The 12066-nt window shown below is 44.3% G+C and overlaps 1 protein-coding gene across 3 annotated transcripts; it reads left to right on the forward strand.

The window, feature by feature from the left end:
- The first annotated feature begins 1602 nt into the window (after window positions 1-1602).
- Window positions 1603-11752, forward strand: znf281a (zinc finger protein 281a). Of its 3 annotated transcripts, XM_040190754.2 has the most exons (9): window positions 1603-1770; window positions 1879-1949; window positions 2175-2347; window positions 3966-4419; window positions 6109-6210; window positions 6575-6698; window positions 7486-7569; window positions 7674-7792; window positions 7870-11752. In XM_040190754.2, exons 4-9 carry the CDS (start codon window positions 4015-4017, stop codon window positions 9451-9453), a joined length of 2418 nt encoding a protein of 805 aa, XP_040046688.2. In that variant the 5' UTR covers window positions 1603-1770; window positions 1879-1949; window positions 2175-2347; window positions 3966-4014; the 3' UTR covers window positions 9454-11752. The 3 variants fall into 3 exon arrangements, with proteins under 3 accessions (XP_040046688.2, XP_040046689.2, XP_077939738.1); XM_040190755.2 differs by lacking the exons at window positions 1603-1770; window positions 1879-1949; window positions 2175-2347 and adding an exon at window positions 2457-2644; XM_078083612.1 differs by lacking the exons at window positions 1603-1770; window positions 1879-1949; window positions 2175-2347 and adding an exon at window positions 2487-2676.
- The last annotated feature ends 314 nt before the right edge of the window (window positions 11753-12066 follow it).

The raw sequence follows: 12066 nt of genomic DNA on the forward strand, positions 1-12066 counted from the left end.
TTTCACGGAAGTAGTACTTTGGATACAATTTCTGTATTCAAATAAATATCTTTAAAAACAGTTACAAAAGTTGGAAATCCCTTCCAACATAATAAATAGTAGACAGTCTTGGTTTGATCAATTTGACAGTGGCCTCAAGTGGTTTTGCAAGTGTATAGGTCCTGTCTTTTGCATAGAATAACTAATAAATTGGGTGTGGTATTGGCCAAGCTTTTGATTTTTAGCCTTTGCCAACAAATAAACTGCGAACCCAATAAAACCATCCATGAGTTGTTTTATCCCCACTGCTTAAGTCTGGCCACTGCACAGGCTTCCTAATACCTGACAAGTTACAGACGATCTGAGTATAGGGAGTTTTTACACGGCTGTGATCCTCCTGACAATTGAGGATTAAAGTGTAGACGGCCAAGATCGCCATCTGTTATGTGAAGGCATCAGTGAGAGAAATCCAATCCAGCCCACACACAGGAAACCACTGAAACCCGAATGCACAGTTTTCCTGGTTGCCAATGAGGAAGGAAATTTAGCGTATATATCGGAATAATTTGTTTTCAGTGTGTGTATGTGTGAGTAAGTGGGATGAATTTAGGGGAAGAGGGAGCAGGAACAAAGACATGCTGCAACGGCTGAATTATTAATGAGGAGTCAGAATTTATAATCATGTCATAGAATACACTAATTACCAACAATTTCAGGCATGGCATTATCGGACTATTTGTGATCCTTCACAGCAGTGGTCCGTGTCCTCTGTCTCCTTTGCAATGCGGCCAGATTATTCCAGTTAAGGCATGGATTCAAGGTGGAGTCAATGGCAACGACGTGGCTCTTAAGTGCAGGAGTCGTAGTGTCTCTGACCTCCCTGTCCCACACTGAGCTCACAGAAGTGACTAATGGAAAGCTGAGCCACATAATGACATTTCCTAACCTTGCATTGACATACAAGACTCACAATGGCACACCTAGTGGACTCCGTCCTTACAGGATGTTCTGTCTTTGTGTCTTTATGTGTATGTTCTATTGTGTTGTGCTGAAGCTTGACAGGATTTCACTTAAGGTAAACTGAATAATAACTGGAACCTATAATTGAAATATCTTTATATCAGAGGTGGATCACCTGTCTACCCGTTCAAACCCAAAAGAGAATGACGATTTGGGTCCTCTCTGCTTAATTTCACCTTCATTCAGCTCATTGTTTTGGCTTTACAGACCGCAATGTCATTATTCACTATTTTGTTACGCTTCCAGCACAGCAAACAAACAGCAGACAGGCAGCAAAGAACTTGGTACGGATCCCAAATCTGACATCCACTTTATTTACCTTAAAAAGCCATGCATGCTCGTTTTTTAGAAACACAGAGGTACAATTCAACCAGGATGCAAGCACACCTCTATGTTTTTTAAATCACAATGCAGCTTTAAAGTCATAATCTGACTTCCATCTACACTCAGTTCATCAATCGGCCATCATTCAAACACCCAAAGATGAGAGTGATTTCAAACCTATCACTGTCAGCTGTGTTGGTTGTCATGGATGATATTAAAAGGAGTAGGGACACTCCCTTTCTTTGCCGTTCTCTATCTGCATTTCTGAATTAATTAGTTCATTAACAAATCCAATTGTGAGTGGGGGGTGTGAGGACTGTCTGGTGTCCTTTTTAAACATATAGTCAGCATCACATCTATATACATCCGTCATGATCATCTGAATGACTGGTCTGAAAAGTTCAGCCCTTGGAATCTTAAGAACCTTTGTTTTTTCCTGCCAGTAAGGTGAGCTTTCCTTCTTGCTTTCTTTGATGGCTGAAATTATTTTTCCCTATGTTTTGTTTCTGGATGGTGCAATTAAGTACACTAAACTACTATTATACCGTTATATAGGATGAAATACAAATTGCGGAATAGGTGGCATTGTGGCACTTCAGCAAAAAATCCTCCCATTCTAGAGTGAGGTATGTTCTGCTTTCTGTCCCTCCATTTTACACGTTACACGACACGCTGCAGAATCACATAAACATCATTTTAAACTTTCAAATAGTGTAATAAAAATGTAGTTAATTGAACAATATATTTTTATGAATAAAATCGACATATTTTCTTAACGTTTCCACAAAGCATATTTTTAAATGGCATTTAATCTTCCTTTTTTGTTGTTGTTGTTGATATATTTAAATAAGTATCGGATCCCTCTTCGGGACGCGTCCGCCGGCAGGACCCAGAATCCTCTGCGCCGAGGCAAGATGGAAGAACCCAGCAGCTGCGGGAGAACAATGTTTTGGCTTTAGATATCGCAACGTACAGCCGAGGGTGAATCACACGAGCCACGGCAGCGGGTCATGGTCCTGCACTGGTAAGAGAAACGAATTTAAAAAAAAAACGACTTTCGGGGGCAGAGGCGGCCGCCGTGGCAGCTCAACTCCTCGCACGGGACAGACAACAAAGCGCGGCGCGCTGCCGTTGACGTTACCGCTAGTTAGCTGCTAAGCTAGCCGCCGCGGCTAGCCCGGGCGAGCATCATTGTTCGCCGGAGTTGTGTGGGCCGTTTGTTATGGCTCGTGCTCGTGTTGTCGCTCTTGTCGCCTACGACTCGGCTCACGGACCAGGAAACGAACTCCACGACTTTGGAAGGAGGGGGGAGAACAAAACGGTTAAGAATGAGTACAAACGACGAGGAGACCGGTGCCTGTTTTTGTTTTTGTTTTATTTCTCACGCGCTAACCAGCATTCGTCCTTGGTGGTTTCTCCCGTGCGCTCAGTTAACGTTTAGTAACGCCGGCGTGCGCTGATATCTGCTGCAAATGTGTTTAATGTCATACCAAAGAAAAGTACAAAACGAACTAACATCTTTGAAAAAGGGCACAGCCTTTCCACCTGCTTTGTGCTTTCCCCCCTGCTTATCGTGGCTCGTTTGTTTGCTGTTCATCGCGCTCCGGTCGGCTGCTGTTATTTCATGGCCATATTAATTATTGCCTGATCCTGCATCACAAAGAAGGGCCCCGAGAGTGGTTAGCCGAATGGTTAGCTTGGTAGCTAACGTTAATTGCAAGCATTATCGTTTTTACAAATTATCGCAAATTTAAGGTGCTCTTTACCAGTTTATTTTAACACATTTGAGAAAGCCGAAGTTATCCGGAGTGGTTTAAGTCTGGTTTGCTTCATTAAAAGTTGTCTTTGTGTTAGCTGAGTAGGTTATTGCTGCTAGCGCCCCATCGGAGCTGAAGGCATTTGGCAGCACTCATTACGAGGAGGGATTGTAATCCTCTACTTTACGCGGTAACTTTAGGGAAACGTGTGCAATTCAAAGAGAACTCGTTTCCAAAATTTCACAAACTTAATAAATTGCGTTGAGCATAGCATAGTATATACTTTGGATCTTACACCTGCATATCAACACCTACCGAATACCTACATTGGGACGTGACGCTCAGAGCGATTACAAAAATGCATTTGTTTATGCATCAACTGTGTAATCACACCAGTCTTTCTAATGCAGTCTGTACACTCTCATTGGCAGATAAGCTCATGCAAATAGGATGACTGGGTCGGACAGGCCCATCAAACAGATTAACACTACTTCAATCCTCTCATTCCCCGTCTCGTGTTGTGTCTAGCATTACAGCCAGTGACCTTTTTGCCCCGTGCGATAGCGTACAAAGGCACTGTAATTAAAACAGGGAGAATTGTGTACGCTATAACCCCAGCTTTGTCTGTTTTGTGTGTTTCCACCTGTCATGGTACCAGACTGCAGCCTTTTTCTTGACCCATAAACCGTCCGGTGTAATCCGACTAAGCGGCCAGTTGTTAGATCAGAGGCCGCGGCACCGATTCCTAAAGACTGGGCTTAACTGGCTCTGTAATTGTTATCTGTTGTCTTTATTTGTGTATATCTTCACAGATTGCTATTCATAGGGCCTCCCTAAAACTAACCTATTGATGTTTTAATGTCAACTCTCCCCCTTTCCTCACAGGATGACACTAATTGCCAACCCATAGTTTTCCTGCCCGCCGGAATCCATCATGAACATCATTCAAGACAAACTGGGCAATGAATACCTGCGCTCCAACGGGAGCATGGACTCCAATTTTGGCTCCGGCATGATAATGTTCAGCCACCTCCCTCCAGTGACCAGTTTCACACGGCTGGCCGCCCACTCTGTCATGCAGGACGTTCATCCTCAAGAAATGGTCTTGAAGAAGGAACGCGAGTCGCCTGACTGCAGCATGGGTTACCAGGGTGGCCGCATGGGCTGCGCGGGCCCGGGAGACTATGTTCACCCCATGGGTATCAAGCAGGAGAAGCTGTCGGAGCACGATTACCGCCTGCCGGTTTACCCCGGAGGGCTGGGGAAGAGCACTGAGCTGCTGGAGGTGACTGTCAGCAACAACCAGAACCTGCTGGTGCATGACCTCAACATGGCTAACGTAAGTACCGCTGATGGGAAGATGGCTGTGCTTGAGTTTGAAGCAGGAACAAATGATCAATTTAAGTTGACTGAAAATATATCACCCAATTTCCTTCTAATTCATTGATTGAATGAAATGTGGGAGCAAAACTGCATTAAGCACGATTGCACCTGCAGGTTGGATTACTTTACTTAAAGTTGCTTTCTCCCCAACTGGTTTTAATATCAAGATATTGATGTACGTTAATATTTAAAATTAAAGAAACCTCATTGTATTAAGACCTCATCACAAACCATGAAATAAGGAACATATGTGAATAGGAACTGGTAAAATAACAGGACAATATATATTATATAATATAGATTTATTTCTGTGGCTCTAAAAGTGATTGCAATTTAATATTTTAAGTATCGGTAAGAATTGACCTCATAGAAAGCTACATGACTGCTGATTTCGACTTTTCCTTTGGAGCATTGTTATGTGATTAGCTATGGCTTGTTAACATTGTTGTATCCACATGAGACGTATACGCCCAGATTGTAAAAAAAAAAAAACTGCAAAAAATCCTGACTTAATTTAGAATAATTTTAAGGTGAATTTGTCCCACGACGTTGCTCTGCTCTGTTGTGAAGCAGCTGATTTTTCAGAAACCCGAGGAGGAGGAGCCTGGCAGAAGATGGGTTCAGGGGAGGAGCTTGTTTGAAACTGTTTATGGTGACATAAATCTACCAGGGCTTGAGATGCAAAATATAAATGCGCTCCCCTCTCCCCTCCCTGTTTCTCTTCCTGGGTAGAAGGATGATGTCATGCAGCCTCAGCATGAATGAAAACGTCCTCACAAGGACACAGCTGTCTTGTCTGAGCTTGCACTTCATTTCACACGTCTTTTGTGCTCATTTAAATAGAAATACATACAACCACAGTTCTAACAAAAGCCAGGCATCGGAGGTCATCGGGGCTCCAGACGCAAGTTTGATGGGAAACCTAATTAATTATTGTTGTCTTTGTGACTATTTTAAATTGTTTTCATTCTCTTATTCACTACATGTTTTTTATTTTTAGGATTTCAATACAACACGGGGTGCGCACAGATAAATAGTTCAGTCTGGCTCATTATTATTTTTATTCTCAGGAGAGCTGATGTTGATGAAATAATCCCTCGAGTCTTTGGTTCCCTTTTTTTCTATCCTAACCATTGGTCGTATTTTGGGACAAGCTGGAGAGCCCACATTTCCCCTCAGTCTGCGTTTGGCCCTGACGTGCAGTATATTCACTCGGAGAGAAAAGAAAGATCCTACGGGGGAGCCAGGAGCCGATTTATTTTAGGGAAAATTCCCCTTCAAAGATTTTATAGCGCTAACGTTTAAGAGTTCTACTTCTACTGGATGATTAGTTAAGTGCAGTTTTTAAGTTTCTTTGTTTAGAAGAAGGAGATAAAAGACTTAACATTGAGATGGCAGCTGCCTACGCAGAGAAAGCTCCTACTTTTAAGGCGTTTTCCCCCCACTGGGACCAAATCTTGCACAATGAGTTTCCAACAAACAATCAGTAGACATTATCTGTGTGTTTTTGTTTGTTTAAAAAGCATAAAACATGATTGGTATGCATCATATTTAAAGATTGAATGCCCCTTATCTTCAATCTCATAATTACCGTAACGTGGCTCAGTCTCACGCTCACAGACCTTTCCCTTTGTCACCATCACAGCTGCCGGGTCAGTTAGGAAAAGAGCCCACAGGGAGAAAGGGTCGTAGGTCAAATGGTGATGGACAGGAGGGTAAACCAAGAAAGAAGAGAAGCGAGGCAAAGGTTTGTTATATGTTTATACATCTGTGAATGTTCTCGTATGTACTCTTTTAAAATTTTTACCAAGTAACCATCTTTTTAGCGAATAAGCAATTCCTTACAAAGACAAAAGAATATTAATGTGCTCTGTTAACATTGAAAATTTCTGCCTTTTGTAAAACACAAACAAGGTAACTAGTAATCTATTATTCATTTCCCATAGAATAATTTGATACATGTAAGGTGTCATTTTGTCTACTTCTGTTAGTATTAGCGTAATGTGTGTAGGGCTCATCATACATATCCATTCTACTCTATGTGAACTCTTCCAATAAATAGATTAAGATTAATATAGACAATGTCTGACCGTGTCTCTGTTGTTCCACAGCAATCAATGATGCTGGATGCAGATGGCTGCCTGTCGCCGGGAACAAAGCCCCACATCTGTGAGCACTGCGCCGCATCCTTCAGAAGCTCCTATCACTTGCGCAGACACGTTCTCATCCACACAGGTATTTAGGCGTCCACACGTCCCCTACGATGCTTATATTTTCTCCCTCGCGTGCTTCTCGATGTCGACTTAAGATCACTTCATCCAACATTGTCTTCAGCTAGTTCTCGACCTGCTCGCTCAGTAAGAGTTCTGAAGAAAAAACAATTTTCTGCCAAAAATGTCGGTTGTTTGAAAGGATCCCTGGCCCGTAGCGTCACACATGAAGAAACATCAATCAAACTGCCGGTCGTTTTGATGCATCACAGCGCAGCAACGTGTGCGGCTGTTAACTTTAACAAACCGAGTCATGTCAAAATGACATTACTGTGACGGAAACTGAGGGCAGCACGACCTGGAGTCCTTTTTTTTGGAGTTCTCTGCTCCGTCGCGTTCAGCTCCAGGCCTGAATGTCTGCAGAGTCAGCTAAATTACTGCTGGTCCAACCTGTAATACTGCATTATAATGCACAATGGAGCGGTATTTTTAGTCTTGAGTCAACTTGTATGCATAATTGGTTCCTTCTGTCTCGACACAGGATTGATTACTTGAAAATCACTGTTTCCCTGTTAATCTCATCTTTCCCATTTCATTTGTGTAATGTTTCTGAGTTAGCAGTTATGAGATAATTGCTTTCTTCTTAAAACTGTTCGAAATGGTATATCAGGTAGAGCTCAAGTAGCATATGCAACACATACTACTTTTGGTGAACACTGATTCATTACTTCTTACAAGTGCATGTGTTTCTACAGAAGGGTAATGGCGAGGGGAAGCAATATGGAACCCATATAAACCAAATCTTGTTTCAGGTGAAAGACCCTTCAGATGCAATCAGTGCAACATGAGTTTCATTCAGAAATACCTTCTCCAGCGACACGAGAAAATCCACAGCGGTGAGTGTTTATCGAACAACCACCCGCACCGTATCTGCTCTAATCTGCTTTAATCTGTGAGTCATTGTGTGCATTTAACCCTGAGCGTTTGTTTTATATTGCAGGAGAGAAGCCATTCAGCTGTGACCAGTGTAACATGCGGTTCATTCAGAAGTACCACATGGAGAGGCACAAGAGGACTCACAGCGGAGAAAAGCCGTACAGATGTGAGACCTGCCAACAGGTCCGTGAGCTGCTCAGAATCTTGATTATCAAATGTGATCAAAACTTTAAAATGACATTTGGTATTATTCCCGTCAGTATTTTTCTAGGACCGACCGACTGCTGAAGCACAAGCGGACCTGCGGAGATCCCATAAAGAAGGGGCTGGATCCTGGCATGATGGACCTCGGTTGTGTAGGCTTGGGAAATGGCAGCTATGGAATCACTCAGGGAAATGCTGGGAGAAAGAGGGGGAGGTCCAAAAACTCCGGAGAGGGGGGGGGGCGCAAGAAGAAGGGGGACGGAGGAGGGTTGAGGGTACCGCATATTCGCGGGGACGTGCCTGAAGGCTACAGCATCCACGATTACTCAATGGAGAATCAAACCGTGTCCTCCTCCACTGAGCCGGGATCCAGCATGCAGCAGGGCCACCAGGGCCGGTCCCCAAAGATGGCCTTCAAGAAGGCCAACCGCAAGAGCCTGGATAAAGCGGCCCCGGGACAGCCCAAAGCGGGCTCGTTGGAGCAGAGCGATGGCATGGACGGCCTGGGCCTCCTGCACGCTAACGGGTCTAAAGGAGGGCCCGCCACCAGCACCAGCAACTACGACGACGCCATGCAGTTCCTCAAAAAGCGGCGCTACCTTAACGCGGCCAACGGTGCAAACCCATCGGGGCCCGGGATGGGCGGAGGAGCCGGCGGCGAATACGACGTCGGTCACTTGTCCTCCCACCACGCGGTCATTCAGGGCGTCGTTTCCAGCGTGCTGGACAGCGACGCGCCGCTCAGCCTCGACAAGTCCGGCATCCCGGACGAGGTGCTGCAGAGCCTCCTCGACCACTACGCCCAGAAACCCGACGGCTCGCACCACGACGTCCACTTTGACATCAGCGACCATCCCGTGGAGCTTCACCACGGCGCGGCGGACTGCTCTGACATCGGCCACAACCCCGGCGCCTCCAGCCCGTCCGGAGACAAGACCGTCATGATGCACGAGTACTCTCGCTTCCTGCTGCAGGCTCTGGAGCGCACCAGCCACAGTGCCGGCTTCCCGCTGGGCCTCGGGTCCGCCGCCTCCGGGCCGTTCACCAGCTCCCAGGGAAACCCCCTCTACGCTGACAAGAACATTTACACTACGTCCCCGATGGAGTGCGGGTTCGGCCAGTCTGTGGCCTCGCCTTCGCTGCCCTCCTCTGTGCCAAAGTCTCACTTTGCGATGCTGACGGGATCCTCGCCGCAGCACAGCTTCCACCTGAGCGGCCTTGAGGCCTCCACACACCAGCAGCTCACCCCTTCTCAGGAGCTCACTGACCAGATGGAGAAGCAGCACTCCTCCACTCCCCCGTCCTCCTACCAGATTAGCCCGTCTGACCTGAGCACCCAGAAGGACCAAGCTCCGCTCAAGAACGGCACGGTGGTCTACGCGCTGGCCCCCTCGCAGGATTTGGCCTCTCTGGACTCCTCCAAGCCTTCGTACCAGATAGAAAACTTTGCCCAGGCCTTTGGCTCCCAGTTCAAGTCAGAAGGGCGCGGCCTGTCTTATGGCGCTGACTCGAGCGGGGAGGTGGATCACAGAATACGGACGCCTGTGTCTGAATTCTCAGGGTATAGTAGTTTGTTAGCCGATGTCAATGAGCCGGTAAGTACAGGTTCCAAAACTACAACAAGCCAAAGCTACAGATGAGAGAACACTCGTTAAATTTGGTGTTCTCCTTTAATTTTAGTGCTCCTATTTTATTAATATTATTGTTATTATTATGTTTAATTTTATTATAATAATAATGCTGGTTTTGTGCCCTCTCCTCTCCCCACAATAAGCCCACATGGCTTCCTGCAAATGCAATTTTTTAAATTCTGTTTATTTTAAGTTAAATGTGTATTTACTGTTTGTTCTTGTCTTATTAGTGGCATTATGTCTGGTCATAATTCATGAGCTGAAAGTACATTTTAAATAATTATAGATTAGTACATGACCTACTTCTTTTACAATGAGCTACGGTTTTTGGGCAATCAACTTTGCAATTGTAAAACAATAATAAATCACCACGATGGCAGGGAATAGCCCAGAGTTAAAATGGCAAAAAAGCAAAAAATAATAAAGCTGTCTGTTACAAGGTTTAAAGTATTACTCAGGAAAAGGTGGAAAAGAGACGTCTACGAGGTGCAGTGAGCGCTCTTTTCAGAAGTTTGTGACTTCCAAGAGGATTTTTCTTATGTTTTATTACTTGTTGAATGAGTGTGACATAAACAGACTGCTGCCAGCTCACCTGAGCACTGAAAACACTTTCTACTTGGCTAAATAGAGATTATGGTACTTTCGTGTCAATGTGAAACTCCTGTTTTCTTAAATAAGGGCCATATATATAGATATATAGATAGATATATCTATATATCTATATTCTTATAAATATAGATATATAGATATATCTATCTTGATGTAAAATAGCAGATTTAATCATTCTGGGGAAGTGCCAGTTGAAGTTGAGAAGCATGAGCGCTGCTTCTGGGGTAAATGTTGTCTGTGATATATTTTTGGAGAACAAAAATGATGTTCAATGCTTATCTTTGCCACCCCCCCCCCCCCCCCCCCAATGCCCCGCCCTCTGCTTCTTCCTCGGTTTTAGTTATTTCTTTTATAGAATCCAGTTAGCACTTTGAGCCGTTTTCTTACATTGCCATGTCGGATCAATGAAGCGCAAACATCAGGAATGGACTGGCTTTTTGACAGCTGTGTTTGGGTATATGCAGATGTGGTCTCTGGGTGGAGCATATTCTGGCTGAATGATGTGGATACCCTTTGTTTGGGCAGCATGGTTTATAAGGACACGGGGGGGTCAAAGGAGTTGACACATGAAAGTGGGATTCTTCATCATTTTCTTTCTCCTTTTAGGGAGGGCTTAGATTTGGTTGGGAGGGTGTTTAAAAAAATAAAGTACCATTTACTCGGGATAATGTAAATGTATTTCAAACCTCTAGTGTTAGTTTTGACTTGTTACTTAGAAGCTTTGCTTTCTTAATGAATTTGATGACAAATGTGTTAGTGGTCAAGTATTTTCTTCAGCTGTTACTGAGAGGCAGCCATAAATACTGAGCAAAAAGGTGGCTGACCAAAAAGTTGTGTGCGTTTAGGCATTTCACGTGTGCTGGCAGTACCAAGCGTTATGTCTTGTTAGAATTTGGGTGCCTATTCCTGTGAAGTGCAGGCTGCAAGATTATTGTCTAGTAAATGTTAAATTTCTTGCGGATTTTTTTTCTCCATGTATTTATGTACAATTCTTTCGTAAAGCCAACAATAAGTACGCTGTCTTCCTACAACTGGCCTTGAGTGCTAGAAAATGATATCGCTCTGCTGAATGAGTGCTTGAACCCCTTTACACCCCGACGGCCTGTTTTCAGCAATCATTAAACACGGCAGAGTGAACGCGATGCGTGACGTCTGCAGTAACGTGTCGCCGTGCTGAACGGCGGAGGCGTTAAAAGGGATTTGCCTTGCGTATACCTCATATCACAGTGAACCAGGATAAAGGAGTGAAGGTTTGATGTATGTAGCAGAGCTGCTGCTGTATGTATGGAGGGGATAAAAAAAGATGTCATGTTTCTGTGCGACTAGCTTAGTGTACACGCCATTTATGTGACCCACTAAGACTTACGGGTTAAAGTAAATGTCTTATGCCAGCCAGTGTTCATCTCTCCAGTTTGACCGATATCCAGATCTAATTAGCCATATTGTTTCAATATGCTTATTGTTTACAAAGAAAATGTACAAAACACTAAATCTTATTCTGACCCCTGTATAAATTGTATTTTACTATATTACTCCCCTGCCCCCCTCCCTCCCCTTTTTTTTTCTTTTTTTTATTTTTATTGGCACCACATTTTGTAGCTGATCTCCTCCAGCTCCTTGTGACATGTTTCACAAGACTGTATTTGTCCAATGAATTTAAAACTGATTAGGAAGAAAACAATAAATACTGTTATCAAGAGCTGTTGTTGTCCTCGTGTGTGTGTGTGTGTGTGTGTGTGTGTGTGTGTGAGAGATGCCGCTGCGTTAGTTCTTCAGTTAGCTGGTGAGTTGCCATAGTAACCATTTTGCTCATACGCTCAACACGGAAGTGAAAGAACATAAGCGGCTTACTAGAGCTCCGTGTGGAGTGAACTTATTCCCCCACTGGGTGGTGGTGTTTTTCTAGAAGTGAGAAAACGTAGGCAGGTGCGGCCTTAGAATGATGAATCCCAATCTGCCGTGAATCGAAAGCTGGTGCCCCGTCGCTCCTATTCAGCATAGGCAATGTGTATT

Source organism: Gasterosteus aculeatus, chromosome 11 (assembly GCF_964276395.1).
Source record: "Gasterosteus aculeatus chromosome 11, fGasAcu3.hap1.1, whole genome shotgun sequence".
NCBI classification, from domain to species: domain Eukaryota; kingdom Metazoa; phylum Chordata; class Actinopteri; order Perciformes; family Gasterosteidae; genus Gasterosteus; species Gasterosteus aculeatus.

Excerpts from the sequence above, each read along its gene's own strand:
- znf281a (XM_040190754.2), top strand. The coding sequence starts at position 4,015 with ATGAACATCATTCAAGACAAACTGGGCAATGAATACCTGCGCTCCAAC. Across the intron at positions 6,211-6,574 it reads AGAAGAGAAGCGAGGCAAAG|CAATCAATGATGCTGGATGC; the intron begins GTTTGTTATATG and ends GTTGTTCCACAG. Across the intron at positions 7,570-7,673 it reads ACACGAGAAAATCCACAGCG|GAGAGAAGCCATTCAGCTGT; the intron begins GTGAGTGTTTAT and ends TTTATATTGCAG.